The 16086-nt window shown below is 39.3% G+C and overlaps 1 protein-coding gene across 4 annotated transcripts in view; it reads left to right on the top strand.

Annotated features, from left to right (window-relative positions):
• The window catches only part of plrdgb (PITP-less RdgB-like protein), a 103134-nt gene that overhangs the window by 17225 nt on the left and 69823 nt on the right, over positions 1-16086 (top strand). For all 4 annotated transcript variants that reach the window (XR_014032018.1, XR_014032019.1, XR_014032020.1 and 1 more), the window contains exon 2: positions 14864-14959. Coding sequence is in view for 1 of the 4 variants with exons in the window: in XM_081391857.1 (XP_081247983.1) it covers positions 14864-14959 (96 nt within the window). In the remaining 3 variants the exon portion in view is untranslated. The remainder of the gene's footprint in view (positions 1-14863; positions 14960-16086) is intronic.

Below are 16086 nucleotides of genomic sequence, written 5' to 3'. Positions count from 1 at the left end.
CGTTCTGAAAGTGATCCCAACGATATCGTTCCTCATATCTTTATCGTTATAGTTGTGGTGTGAACTCTGTTATTCTTTAATATGGAGAAGGATTTTTAGAATTATATCTTTATCGTTATCTTTATAGTTATCGTCCTTGGTGTGAACGGGCCTTTACAGTAGTGAATAGCATGTGCTGGGTAGATTACCTAGAAATTGTAGTCCATTACTGATTCCAAGTTTATCACATTGATTGGCAGTAAGTAACCCAATGCATTAAACATGATCAAGAGGTTGGGTTACAGAAACGGTTAATCTCCCAGGATAAGTTTAGAGAAAATTATGAGAAAACAGAAAAAAAGTTTAGTGAGCGGCAGTTCTCTGGACGTAAATGGCCAAATTAATGAGAGAGGTCAGAGGAAAATGACCAGACTTGTTCAAGCAGACAGGAAGGCGACAGTAACTGACATAAACACGCACCACAATAGTGCTATGAATATGAAAACCTCTAAATGCAGAACATGTCAAACCTTGAATTGGATGGGCTACAACAGGAAAAGGTCACACTGGGTTCAACTTCTGTCAGCTAAGAACAGGGAAATTGAGGCTATGGACACAGGCTTATACCAAAATGTTGGAAAATGCCTATTATAAAGTACAGTTAATCTCATGATGGTTCTACTAACATGATTCACATATGATGATTTCCTTGTGAGGGACCCTCTTCCACAACATAAAGGAACATATGTTGTATTTTCATGCATACCCTTATATAATTATACATTTTTTAAAAAGTTTAAACGTGTAAAATATCAGGAAAATATTTACTTTTTATTATGTTGGCACTACATCTTATCTGTCAATAGAATAAAATGATTTGTGATTTATTTTCGACTAGTAAAATGGTAATAGTTTCAATTTTTTTATTTTATTTTTATGATTTATTGTATTTCTATTCTGTTTTATTTATTTATTTATTTAACTTTTTTCTGTGACCTTTTCTGCTGATCCCCTAGTTTGTCCCTCAGGGTTCCCCATATCACAGCTTGAAAACCCCTGATCTGGCCAACCAGAACCAGTTCTGGTCTAGTACATACTGGCAGCCTACTGGACCAGTGTGCATTGGAGTCCTGATATGAAGTGTCATACAAGATAATTCCCTGAAGATAAAAACGGGGCATAGTGGAACCAGTTGGATGTGCTTGAGGGGATTTATGACAGATGCTATAAGGCTGACGAGGAAATATCCACTGTCATCTTGATGTTATTGTTGTTTTCTTTGTTTTACTGAGCTTGATGCAGCAGGATCAGACTGCTGTCGTATAATGTGTTCTACAGAGCAGAGATGGTCATCTAGGATGAAAACAAGTGCTTAATTGGGCTAAAGGCAACAGCTTTGTGACCTTCAACCAAGAGGAGAGATTTGGCTCGGGAAGTCTTTACTTGGAGGAAGAAAAGCTTAGTCAGTCAGCATTAAACTTCAAGTGATAAGTTGACATTATTGGATCAGATCAGACACAAAAAAGTACCTGACCCATTCGATGTGATGCTATTCAGCACACTTCAGTAGTTAATCCAGCACAATTTGATGCGTAGAACATTACAAAAGATTACGTTGTCATCACAAGACCACTAAAGATGAGATATTTATTATAAATCCATATAAAAGTCAGTCTTGAAAATGCCTTGTGCCCAGCCGATTGTATGCTTGACAAGTGCACTTAGTGGCATGTCTGACAGGAGCAGTGCGTTCTTCTGAAGGACTTCAGACTTAAATACAAACTAACTTGACAAAAAATTCTTCCAAACAAGTGCAATAAAAGATGCAATTAACCCTTGCTGTGTACAAACTTGATTATCTAAATTTTCAAAAGTGAATATAAGCCACATTGAACACATAATCCTTCAAAGACTTTTATTATGGAAAAGTGTTGTCAAAAAATTGGTGTCCAAATTTTATATAAATGGGCTCTCTCGCCCATTTATATCAAATTTTGACACCAATTTTTTGATGTCAAATTGCTTGTGTTTTTCACAAGATTATTGATAATTACTACATTGTTTTGAGTGTTTTTATTTTGTCTGTTTGTCTGTCTGAATTTCATTATGTGGGTCAATGTACAAGGACTAGGGCCAGTCTAATTATTGAATTAAATTATTTGTTTATTTATTTCTAATTATTATTTATAAGAATATTAAAAAACTGGTATTATTAAGTCTGATGGGATATCTCCACTAGATTATAATAAAGAAAAACATTACAGAAAATGTCTAAGAAAAGAGTAGGTTAAAGGGGCACGTAGTTGCAAACATTTCTTCCACATTTCAAAAGATATAGGGCCCTATACACCCAGCGCAATGCGGCAACAGGCAGATGGTCTGCGCAAGCCGATTTACGCCAAAAAAGGAACACTTCACGATGTATGACGTAAGGAGTAGCGTAAGCTCTCGCGGTTCAAACAAACAGGGCTGTGCAACAAACTCAAGCTCCTCCGACATTTCTCTATAAAAATTCTCGCTTTAGACTTCTAATTCGTGAGTGGTGTTTTGTTTTGCTCTATCCTGTGCTTCCACGTTCGTCAATGCGTCATGTCAAAGGTTACTCTTTCGCCGTAAATCGTTGCGAACGGAAGCTAGTTATTTTAGTCGATAAAATTTTAAATATGGGTATTTTTCTTACACGAATGCATCGTTTCGCTTCAGAAAGCCTTTATTAACCCCCCAGGGCTGCGTGGAGCACTTTTATAATGAATGGATGTACTTTGATGGACTTCAAAACATAAACGGCCATTCACTGCCATTATAAAGCTTGGAAGAGCAGGAATTTGTTTTATATAACACCGATTGTATTCGTCTGAAAGAAGAATGTCATATACACCTAGGATGGCTTGAGGGTGAATAAATCATGGGGTAATTTTCATTTTTGGGTGAACTATCCCTTTAATGGGGCACATAGTTGTGCAGTGCTTGGTGAAGAGTTTGAGTTTGTACTCATCGCACACCATTTCAATCGAGGACAGCAGTGAAGTTCTAAAAGACTAGGTGGTTGGTTGTGACAAGCCTGAATGAGAATGAGCTGCAGATGGCCACTTTGTTTTCAAAGTGGGTCATGAAATACTCAGTGGTAAGTGTAGATGGTGGAGAAGAACAGAGATGGAATGAAAAGGCATAAAACAGTTTGCACAGATTGAAGATGTTGAATGTGTAATGGGAGCCCGATGTCTTCCATTTTTGCAAGGAAAAAAAAATCACAGCACAGGATGTAGCACTTTAGGCGAATAGTTTTTTTCACCCATGTAGTTTTGTTCTGTCACAATAGAGGATGTCAGAAAGCCAAAGGCTGGAAAAAATGTGACAGGATGGCTTTGAGACTACAGGGCAGAGGTCCACATCAAGTGCTGATGAGAGGGTGGAATTCTGAGTGGACTGGTCAATATTTGAAGAGATAGAAAGACTGGATGGAGGAAAGTGAGACCATTTACTCAGTAATTCATGTCACTCCAAACCTGTATGACATTATATTTTCTGAGGAACACAAAAGAGTGGGTCTGCCCTATCTGAATTAACCCCTAGGGCTGTAAATGGGTTTGTCCATACTGGGGCTAATTCAACACGTTCTCTCTCCCAACACGTCACATATAGACATGGCCGGACTTACCATTGGACTTAATGGGCTTCAGCCCATGGGCCCCGGCCAGTAGGGGGCCCCGCTTTTACCAGTTTACGTTTGTTTGATTTGTTCAGTTATGCCAGTCAGAAATTATTAGTCGCATTTCCACTGTCTGGCCTAGTGCGAGCGATAAACTGAACTTAAAATACTGTTCAAAAGATACATCTGGACCAGTGGTGTGTGGTGGTGTTTTAAAATGAGGGGGCAAAGTCCACACATTTTTTTATATATATAGCCTATATATATATATATATATATATATATATATATATATATATATATATATATATATATATATATATATATATTCTGTCCCTGTTATACTTAAGTTTCCTGGTTAAATAAACATAAACAAAAAAGAGAGACCAAATCAATTCTATTTTGTATTTTTACTCTACCTATGTAATGTTATTAAAGTCCGCGTGAACCGGAAGTTGCAAACGACTTTTCTCCAGTGTTGTGACGTATTTCCCAGTGAAACGGAATATTGAACAGAGGGCAGGGTTTTACTCTAGCGCTCCTCCTCTCCATCTCTCGCTCATAGCAGACTAACTGTTTGAGAGGAGTGGTTAAGCGTTTCCCAACCCAAGTCCTCAAACCTACGTCATCAGAGAAGGGACGCCATTCCAGACCGGAAGTAACTTTTCAGACTTTGATTAAAGATTACGACGGCAAACAATTTTTTTCTGTGTATTAACTTGCACGGATTAATTTTTCACCACAAGACTAGTAATATGCGCTAACAAAGTAAATAGGGTCAATTTTGATTTCAGTTGGACTTTAAAAGCAAGTATAAATTTAATCAAGTTCGTATTTTTACGCATTTTTACATTTATTCCAAAATAATAAAGGGAATATAATAATTAATAATTATAATAATTAAGGGAGTGACAATTTAAACAATATGATTTGTGAACTAATGTTCATCTTTTCTTTTTAAAGGGTTAGTTCACCCAAAAATTTAAATTCTGTCAGTAATTACTCTTTGGAACTCAAATTAAGATATTTTTGATGAAATCTAAGAGCTGGCTCACTCCCTCATAGGCTGCTAGGCAGAGGTGGACGAAGTACACAACTTCCTTACTTGAGTGAAAGTACAGATACTACTGGTCAAATATTACTACGTTACAAGTAAAAGTTGTAAAGACCTATTTTTACTTAAGTAAAAGTACAGAAGTACTCAGAATGCCTCTGAATCTATGCCTGCCTTCCCTCATATCAATATCACATTTATTTCTAGAACACAGTTCCAGTAGTGGGATTGAATGTGTCATTGAATAAGTCACTCAATAACGTCCACAATGGTTTCGAACACCCAAATGGCTGTTCCCTCAAATAGTGCCCTATTTAAAGTTTTTTGGCTTTTAGTATGAATATGTTAGCCTTGCTGTTATGTATAAGCTAGTGTTGCAGAGATCCAGGAAATGCACACTTTAGAACCATTTTAAACACTACATTGAGACCCATCTGCGTCATCTTCTATTAACCATAAGAGGAAATGTCCGTCCGTGTGGAGTCAGAGCGCACATTTGGACGTGGAGCTGAAGTCAAGATCGTAGAACCTCACAAATGTGTGCGGTGAGGACCAGCCTGCCGCATCACAAACATCATGTAGGGAAACTCCTGACAATAAAGCATTAGAAGCAGCCATACTCCTAGTCAAGTGAGCTCGTACAGCCAAAGGTGAAGGCTGACCAGCCGACTCGTAAACAAGTGAGATAGCCTCAACCACCCACTTGCTTATTCTCTGCTTAGATGCAGGACACCCCTTTCTGGGTGACCCAAAACAATTGAACAGTTGTTCAGATTTCCTCCACAGGGCAGCTCTGTGGACATAAGCATCTAGAGCCCTAACCGGGCAGAGCAGATTTAGTTTCTCTTGGCCTGACGTCTAAAAAGGAGGAGGACAGAAAGCCTGCAGTACTATTGGTCTAACAATATTAATAGGGACTTAAGGGACATAGCCTGGCCTAGGATGAAGAAAGGCCTTAACCATGCCGGGTGAAAATTCCAGGCACGAGGGAGAAACCGAGAGTGCTTGAATGTCTCCAGTTCTTTTGAGAGACGAAATAGCAAGAAGAAATATAGTTTTTAGAGTAAAATTTATTTCTCACAAACTTCTTCAATTGGCTTGAAAGGAGTTAGGGAGAGGCCTTCCAATACAACAGCCAAATCCCATGTCGGCACCCTCGTGCGGACTGCTGGCCTCAGCCTCAAAGTGCCACGAAGGGGACGTGTTATTAATGGGTGTCTAGCTGCAGACACAGTGCCCTGTAACGGCGCACCGGCAGGGAACAACTGGTCTGACTGCTCTAGGCCCCTCCTCGGAGGAAGCGAGCGCCCCTCGGGAAAATGCTCGCTGGGACCGTCTACGCCCCGGCATAAAGGCAGGGTTGGCAGAACGGTCCCCTGAGGGCACCGTGAGAGAAGCCTGGGACTGATCCCGCCCAGCAGTCCCTGAGACATGAACACGGAGTGGCAGGAACTTCTGGAATGCCGCGCCTGCTTTTTCTCTTCTTGAAATCTATCGATGACCGTATTTACTGTGTCACCGAATATGCCAGCAGGGGAAAGCGGGGTTCCAGAAGGAAGGTCTTTTCTCTCTCCTTCATTCCTGAGAGATTCAGCCATAAATGTGCTGACCTCCTCACTCTCGCTCATGTCTTTTAATAGGTCAGCCTGGTATGCCTGCAGGATGGACATTGTGTGCAGGCATGCCGTGGCCTGACCCGCCGCCGAATAAGCTTTACCCACCAAAGGTGTTTCTGAGTGGCTTGGAGGGTAATGCCGGTGCTTTAAAAGACGATGCCGAATCAGGGGAGAGATGGCTCGCAGGCTTCGCCCCATAACCATGCTGTTTACACCCATAAATGTTCAAATATGTGGACGTTTGTGGACTAAATATACGGTATGAAACCAGCTTTTTCCAGGACTTCGACTCCTCGGTGTTGAAGTCTGGAAAAAACGGCAAACACCGGCGTGGAGGCTGCAAATGGAAGGCAGAAAGCGTTCATCAAGTTTACTTTTCTGCCTTGACTCTTGTTTATCAGCTGGCCACTCTATGCTCTACGAGTGAGCACCTTCACTAGCTCCTCACATGCAGGAGACTGAAGTGACGAGTCCTCGGTATCTCCTGTACCGATACTAACAACATCCAGTTCCTCAGAACTGGATAGTTGCAGTACCGGGGCCTCAGCCTGGCCGGAAGAAACCGCAGAGCATGCTTCCAAACCCTGAAGTGAGGCACTTGATCTGACAGGTGAAGGCTGAGATCTCAAACCCCGCTGTCAGATCCATTTGCGAACCCCACGTCTGAAGTCGCCGCTCTGCCTCGGCAGGACCCGAGCCGCGGGGAGCGTGAACCGAACCACCCTCCTCAAAGAGCGATCGGTGGGAGCGCAACGTTCTTAATGGGAAACGCTCACAATGCTCACAATCAGCCCCCTCGAGAGCTGACTGGGCATGCTGCACTCCCAAACAAACAACACATAGTTGGTGTGTATCCCCACCCGTGAGATATCGAGTGCAGGGATGAACACACTTCCTATAACACTTCCTGAATCATAACTGGATTGCACATTAACTTTAACTTGCACATTAACTGGTTATGTATGCCAGGTCTCTGTCTATTAAAATATGACCGGATGCATTTTTATTTTCGACGTTTAAGGACTGGATTATTCACTTGTCTAAAAGCACCCTGTATATGCCTCCCATTTACATTCTTTAAGTGATTTGTTGAAGAGAGAGTGCAAGACAGAGTCTCCTGTCATCTCACAGCACTGCTAATGTCTCAAACAGAGACAACCAGATTGAGTTGTAAAAAGCGAAAATGTGCCGAATCTACAAAGAAGTCAGGAACAATGCAAGTTCTTGCAAGTTCTTTGCAGTCTTATCAGAGCTCAGCAAAATCCAGCCCTCTCTCACTATTTGCAACTAGCAGCGTAGGCGTGCTATTCCTTTTTAATTAGTCACACTTGGCATTAAAGTGGTGCTCCCTGAGGGAGAGGTTTTGTGAAACTGTATCTGCTATATGAAGGGAAACTTTAGCAGAGGGAATATTATTTTTCAGGCTATGCACCAATGTTTTCTGAGGTCCGTATAACTCCTTTTAATTGACAGGAGACACAATTAAATGACACATTTTTGCCGTTGTACAAAGTTTTAGAAGCAGTGGTGTGGCATCGGTGGGTTAAGTAAGGGATAATGTACATCCAGCCAGTTGTTCCCTCAAAATAACCCCCGACGGGGTGATGAGACCCTGACGCGAAGCGCAGTTGCTAGTGTGGCAAGTTCAAACTAGACAATACATTTAAGTGATACGGTATACAGTCATACCACTTATTACGCAGCATTTCACCACATAAATAATTATGGAGATAAGAGATATTGATTTTTTTTTTTAAATTGTACCTGTTTGTATCTTATAATCCAACAGTGTACAAAACAAGACTCACAAAATGGCAGCAGCTGTGTTTGTATGAAACAAGAGAGAGCGAGTCCACATTACTGGATTGCATAATTAAATAACTGTACACAAAATATTGATTCGACTGAGTTTTCATAATTTATTAGCTCACCAAATGTTCCTAGCAATGTACAGCGCTGCTGATTTCAGTAACCCGGATGAGCCTGTGTTATCTGCTTTGAGAGGTTGTTATCTGGGAATAACTTACCGCTGGATGGTGCGATTGACCAATCAGAATCAAGTATTCCACAGAGCCGTGTAATAAGAAGAAATAACACTCAGCTTGAAGCCTTTATAATGCAATTTAATGGTATTCATAATGTATGTTGTAATGCATTATATCTTTTCAAAAATAATTGTAAACAAAATTAAACTGCGTTATAGTATTTGCATATTTCTTGCTACATCTGAAACTAGTTGTTTGTCATGCGTTTTAATGCATTATTCTTTCTAAAAGTGCAACGAAGAGATGTGGTTATAATTATTCATGAGATCATAAAATTCATTATAAGGTGCATTACAATGCATAATTAATGCATTGAAACACTTTTATATGCATTATATATAAAGTGTTTAAGTAAATATCTTTAATCTTTAATAACAGTAGACCTGTATTATATAATATATGTAGGCTAATAATAATATACTGATATAAATGGATGTTCCTTTAACTATCGGGACTATTGGCCCTGGGGACTTAAAATAAACTCTTAAAACACACTTTTCAAACTAATTTATTTAATTTTTCCACTAACAGTGTCCACCAGTGGGCACACATGCATCACAGAAGAATTCTGTGAACACATTTGGAATAAAATGGCCGACACCTTTGTCTTGCTAAGCCTGATTTCATAGCTAGCATTTTATGTATCCTAAACACACAATTAAACAAAATTATAGCATGATCGGAAATTAAGTTCTCATAAGAAATTAAAGTACTCATTTCACAAATTTATATTTGAAGATTTTTCTTCACACTGTACCGTGTAGTCTGTTTTGGTTTTGTTTTCACTGTGTTCTGTTCCTGTTTTGCCTGCCTTAGTTCTCTAGTTACGTCCTACGTTTCTTGCGCATGCGTCGCATCGGAACACGTTGTTGTCTTTGGAGCTCTATCGATTTGATTTATAATTCTTGATTTTCTCTTTAAACTTACTTACAACGAACATTTTCCACTTTTCCTCACTGAGAAGCACTACTGCCCAAACCTTACTGTTGAGCAGACGCGTCTCAAGCCTATTAGTGATCCAACGCTGGATACTCCTATAGGTTACGTCCGTGGATCACGGCTGAACGCATCTTCTCCACACTCACTTACAAACAAACATTTTTTTTCGCCTATCGTGCGTCTACTCTACACCCGTACGACTAAAAAGACGGATTATATCCAAGAGTTTAGTCATAAATTAGTATTAATATTGATAGCATCACTGGTAGCGTCATTGCTAACTTACTGTCCATCTGTTAAAATGGCGATATATCAGATGTAAGTAGTCTACCTTTTGGTGCAGGTGAGGACACATTTGAGCTGCACGCATTGCAGTCCGAGCTGGAAGCTGTTGAGAAACAGTCCACGACCTTTTAGTGAGACAAGCCGAGCTAAGAGACCGGCGGTTAGCTCTTGAAACATCACGCGCCGATGCACACAAATCAGTGATTAACGTTACTAACCCGCTGATTCCGACCTCGTCTACTCCGTGCGTTACTCAGCATCGGTCCCGAGCGCCGAGGTCGCGATCAGCCATGGTCTCGTTCACTTCGGCTCCAACACACCACCACGAAGCCTGGATTCCGCTGGATTCCGCAGCCGAAGACGCGAGTCAGGTCTAGACCAAGACTCTCTCCGACCCTCCCGGTTTTCGAGTTATCCACACAAAACTGCTTCTCCCCTCTTTGCGAAACAGAACGCGATGCTATGATCATCGGTGATTCCATCGTTCGACACGTACACGCTACGTTAGGTAAAAGTAAGGTGCACAGTCACTGCTTTCCTGGTGCTCGTGTTTCTGAAATCGCCGCTCGCGTTCCCAAGATTCTGAACAGTGACGAGCGCGTCGGAACTGTGGTCCTGCACGGCGGGAGTGAACGACATCAGGCTGCGCCAGACGGAGGTTCTGAAGAAAGACTTCAGGAATCTGATCGATACGGTACGCAGCACATCGCCCGAAACAACGATTATTGTGGCAGGACCGCTTCCCACGTACCGACTAGGACATGAAAAGTTTAGTAGACTATTCGCGCTAAATGAATGGTTAATGTCATGGTGCAATGAGCAGAAACTGCTCTTTGTAAATAATTGGAATCTGTTTTGGGAGCGTCCTAGGCTTTTCCGTGCCGATGGCTTACACCCAAACAGATTCGGAATGGATCTTCTGTCAGATAACATCTCCAAAATTTTAAATACCGTTAGATGACTAGTTACCAAAAGTCCAAATCATAGTCTCTGCTGCACCAATTTACCTGATATAAATACTAGTGTAGAACATTGCATAGAAACTGTGTCTATTCCTCGTTTAGTGAGATAAAATAATAAATCTACTGCAGGATCTAGGAAAAATCTAATTGTTATTAAAACAGAAAATGTTGCTATTAGTAAACAAAAACAATTTCTAAAGCTAGGTCTTCTAAACATTAGATCACTCACACCTAAGGCAGTTATTGTAAATGAAATAGTCACAGATAATAGCTTCGATGTACTTTGCCTTACTGAAACCTGGCTTAAATCAAATGATTATTTCGGTCTAAATGAGTCTACTCCATCTGGATACTCCTGTAAGCATGAGCCCCGTCTGATTGGTCGTGGCGGCGGTGTTGCAACAATCTATAGAGATATTCTCAATGTTACTCAGAAAACGGGTTATAAGTTTATTTCGTTTGAAGTACTTGTACTAAATGTTACGCTCTTAGATGTTAGAAAAAAATCCCTATTATCTCTAGCCTTGGCTACCGTATATAGACCGCCTGGGCCTTACGCTGATTTCCTAAAAGAGTTTGCAGATTTTCTCTCAGATCTATTGGTCAATGTCGATAAAGCATTAATTGTTGGAGATTTTAACATACACGTAGATAATCCAAATGATGCGTTAGGGGCTGCGTTTACAGATTTATTAAATTCCTTTGGGGTCAAGCAAAACGTCACCGGACCAACTCATCGTCTTAATCATACACTCGATTTAATTATATCATATGGAACCGATCCAACCGATATAGATATCATTCCACAAAGTGATGATGTCACTGACCATTATATGGTAACTTGCATATTACGTACTGCTGTAATATGTCATGCGGCGCCGCGTTATCGACCAGGCAGAACAATCCTTCCATCCACCATAGATCATTTCTCAAATTGCTTATCTAATCTGTCTCAGCTGCTGCCTGAACCCAAACAAACAGATGAATTAGAAGAACTAACTAGCACTATGAGCACCATTCTCTCTGGAACACTGGATATTGTTGCACCCATTAGATTAAAAAAGGTCAGAGAGAAAATTTAAGCACCATGGTACAACAATACTACGCGTGTTCTAAAGAGAGAAACCCGTAATTTAGAGCGTAAATGGAAACAAACTAATTTAGAGGTCTTTAGAATCGCGTGGAAAGACAGTATGTCACGTTATAAAAAGGCCCTAAAAGCGGCCAGGGCTGAGCACCTCCGCAAACTAATAGAAAATAACCAAAATAATCCAAGGTTTTTATTTAACACCGTGGCTAGACTAACAAATAAACAGACATCACCCGAACAAAATATCCCGTTACAGTTTAGTAGTAATGATTTCATGAACTTCTTCACTGAGAAAATAGAAAACATCAGAACCACAATTGTAAGCGTTCAATCTTCAATCGCGCCTTATTATTCAGCCTCAATTATCACCCCGCAAGAACAATTACAGTGCTTTACAACTATAGAACAAATAGAGTTAAATAAACTTATCATTTCATCTAAAACAACAACATGTTTATTAGATCATATACCAACTAAACTATTGAAAGAAGTGTTACCTGTAGTGGAAGAGCCTCTCCTCAATATTATTAACTCGTCTTTATCTTTAGGTTATGTTCCAAGAACATTTAAACTGGCAGTTATAAAACCTCTCATTAAGAAACCACAATTAGATCATAATAATCTAGCAAATTATAGACCCATTTCAAATCTTCCATTTATGTCTAAAATACTAGAAAAAGTTGTGTCCGCTCAACTGGGCTCTTTCTTGCAAGAAAATGACATCTATGAAAAGTTTCAGTCTGGATTCAGACCGCACCATAGCACTGAAACTGCGCTCGTTAAAATCACAAATGATTTACTTTTAGCTTCTGACCAAGGCTGTATCTCAATACTAGTTTTACTTGATCTTAGTGCTGCGTTCGATACTATAGATCATACAATACTCTTAGATCGACTACAAAATTGTACTGGTGTTCAGGGACAAGCATTAAGCTGGTTCAGATCGTACTTATCAGACCGCTACCATTTTGTCTATTTGAATGGAGAAAAATTGATCATAACTCCAGTAAACTATGGAGTGCCGCAGGGATCTGTGTTAGGCCCTCTGTTATTCTCAATATATATGCTGCCACTTGGAAATATTATAAGGAAACATGGAATTAGTTTCCATTGTTATGCTGATGACACTCAAATCTATATTTCATCACGGCCGGATGAAAACGCTGAATTATCCAAATTGACAGAGTGTGTTAAAGATATAAAAGATTGGATGACGCGTAATTTTCTTTTATTAAATCCAGACAAGACAGAGGTACTACTTATCGGTTAAAAAAAACGCCCATAAAACCTCTTACAATACAACTTTAACATCGTAGGACGTCCTGTTACTTTATCCTCTACAGTAAAAGACCTGGGTGTTATACTCGACTGTGACCTGTCTTTTGAAAATCATATTTCATATGTTACAAAAACAGCCTTTTTCCACCTTAGAAACATTGTTAAGCTACGTAATATCCTATCAGTTTCTGATGCAGAAAAGTTAGTTCATGCATTCATGACCTCGAGACTAGATTACTGTAATGCTTTATTAGCTGGTTGTCCTGCATCCTCAATAAACAAGCTACAGTTAGTCCAAAATGCAGCCGCTAGAGTTCTTACTAGATCAAGAAAATATGATCATATAACACCGATTTTATCATCACTGCATTGGTTACCTATAAAGTTCCGTATTATTTACAAGGTATTGCTACTGACTTATAAAGCCCTAAACGGCTTAGCTCCAGTCTATTTAACAGATCTTCTATCGCCCTATAATCCATCGCGCTCTTTAAGATCAATAAATTCAAGGCTTTTGGTCATACCTAGGATATCCAGATCAACCAAAGGAGGGAGATCATTTTCACCTTTAGCTCAAAAACTCTGGAATAGTCTTCCTGATACTGTTCGTTGCTCAGACTCGCTCTCCCAGTTTAAAACTAGATTAAAGACGCATCTTTTCGGTCAGGCATTCATATAATATTTTTAATCTTACAGTTCAAACTACAATCCGGCCTCTAGTTCATAAATGCCAGAGGAGAACTGGCCCCCGACTGAGCCTGGGTTCTCCCAAGGTTTTTTTTTTCTCCATTAGTTCACCTGATGGAGTTTTAGGACACCATTAGGTCACTTGATGGAGTTTTTCGGTTCCTTGCCACTGTTGCCTTTGGCTTGCTCAGTTGGGTATATTTTGGGGATATTTAATTTTATTTTATCAATCAATAAATTCCACTAGAAACAAACCTTGTTGTATTATTTTAATTTAATACTGTGAAGCTGCTTTGATACAATCTGTATTGTGAAAAGCGCTATACAAATATACTTGACTTGACTTGACTAGTTAGTTTCCCTGATTGTTAATCAGTTTCCACACCTGTTCAGTTTTATCCTTCATTACACACTCGTATTTAAGCCCTGTGTTTTGTTCCGTTCTATGTCTGGTATCATCTTATTATGAGGTTAAGTTATTCTTTTCTTCTGTATGTTTCCTTGTGAAGTTTATTATTATTAAAATAAAGTCTTCGAGCCACACTACGTGACACACACACCACATGTATCTCAATGTGCTTCAGGGGCTCTGTGGTCTCCTTGGTAACCTATTGCACTAACTTTATTGGAAGCAAAAGTGTTTATGTGGCTTGGAAATGATGCCCCAACTGTGGTATAGCTATAATTTTTTAAAACATTTTTCACACAATAAATATCGAAATGGTTTATGTTCATTTCAGTATTTGTTTAGATTTTCATAGTTTTTGGCATGTTGTTTTAAGCATAATAGTGTAAAATTCATATTTTTGTGAAGGATTTTCATATTTTAAAAATTTAAAGTCTGGGACTGGGAAAAGGATAAAACAATAAAATCCATTCATTAAAAGGAAATTGAAAAGAAATGAGTAATGATGAAGGTTTGGTGAAAAGTTTCAAGAGAGTTTTAATGTGACCGTCATATAACACAAGAGAAGCTATTATAATAATAGTAATCAACCACTGGGACATCCAAATATATTAATATTATATAAATATATAAAATTATAAATATATTAAGATACCCAGAGGTAGATAACAGATGGAGGTACCACATGATCCTTCTATTAAATTTTAATTAAACATGAACAAAGTTAATGCTTAACTAAATTAAACAGTCTTGTACCTCAATGTTTTTTTGTTTGTTTGATGTTTCTGTAAAGGCACATGTACTGTATCTTTTATTCTATTGTTCGTCATTTTATCTGATTTGTGGTAAATGTTGCTCTCTTTTGTTTTCTAGTGCCCTCTCGAAAACATAGCGCCTCCCACTGGAGACTCCAGAACATTGCCCAGGAATCCGTTGAAAGCTCTGACGAGGAGTTTTTTGACGCCCGGGGTAAGAGTTGATTTTGTTCCTGATTAATATTTATTAGTGGAAAGTGCTGGTCCTTCTAGGATTTGAAGTGAAGTGGTTTTAAAGACCCCCTGTGGTGAAAATCAAGTTTTTAATGTTGTTTATATGTCTGTGTGGTGTTTTTAATATGCTTTAAGACAAACCAAGTGCAAATTCATAGGTCAACACTCATTAAAACTGCAGTGAACCAAAGACAGTCTGCTGGCTTGAACCTTCCCCTGTTTCCTACTGTCACAAACAAGTAACCAATCCCGTCAAACGTGCGGGGCTTTTGCCTGCAGCAAATGTTGTTTTGCTCTATGGGCATTTTAACACGATGAGCATAAGAACACCTTTAGGAATAGACAGGAAAAACAGGGTGCATATGGCAATATAGCAGGTGAATTATCCACAATTATTATTTCCCAACTGACTTATGATGTTCAAAGCGTTTCTGAGGATACTGACTTTTAAAAGGTGGCTGTCAGACGTGCTGGCGAATGCGAACATGTGTAACGTAAGTAACACATTATTAGCTGTTTGATAGAGTAGTCAAGCAAAAGGCTAATCATATTAATTTCCATTGTGTGTCCAACGTTGTTGTCACGTATACACCTAGTCTGTTTAAAACGTTTAAATATGTCATTTTGATTATCAAAAATTGTTGACTGCAGGGGGACTTTAAGTTGCTGGAGAAGAAAAGACTCAAAACAACTGTCAGTCAGTTGAATTACAGGGATTTTCATTGGAACTCAAAGCTTTTGGTGTATAATAATTATATGTCTGCAAATCATAAATTGTGTGAAGTGCAAATAGCATTTGGAGCATTCAGCAGGGTTTGTTTGAAGTGTGCGATGTACACAAAATACCCCTAAAAGTAGCTGAAATCCCTTATGGAATTAAGACAGCACACAGCTCAAACAGAACAAGACTGAAGAGACTATCAAGCTATTTCTGAAGGCTGTGCGGCTTACAAACATTGAACAGAGGGGATATTCTGGAGGAGCCACTTATCTACAGACTTCAAATGAAAACACACCACAAGTCAAACCTAAATGGAGCAAGAGCCTCTCAAATACCATTTTTAATGAATCAAATTCCATGTCTTTATTATAAGATGGATTTGACAT

This window comes from Scardinius erythrophthalmus, assembly GCF_964197995.2.
Source record: "Scardinius erythrophthalmus genome assembly, chromosome: 17".
NCBI lineage: Eukaryota > Metazoa > Chordata > Actinopteri > Cypriniformes > Leuciscidae > Scardinius > Scardinius erythrophthalmus.
Note: the sequence above shows the minus strand (reverse complement) of the source record. Positions and strands in the feature narration are given on the sequence as shown.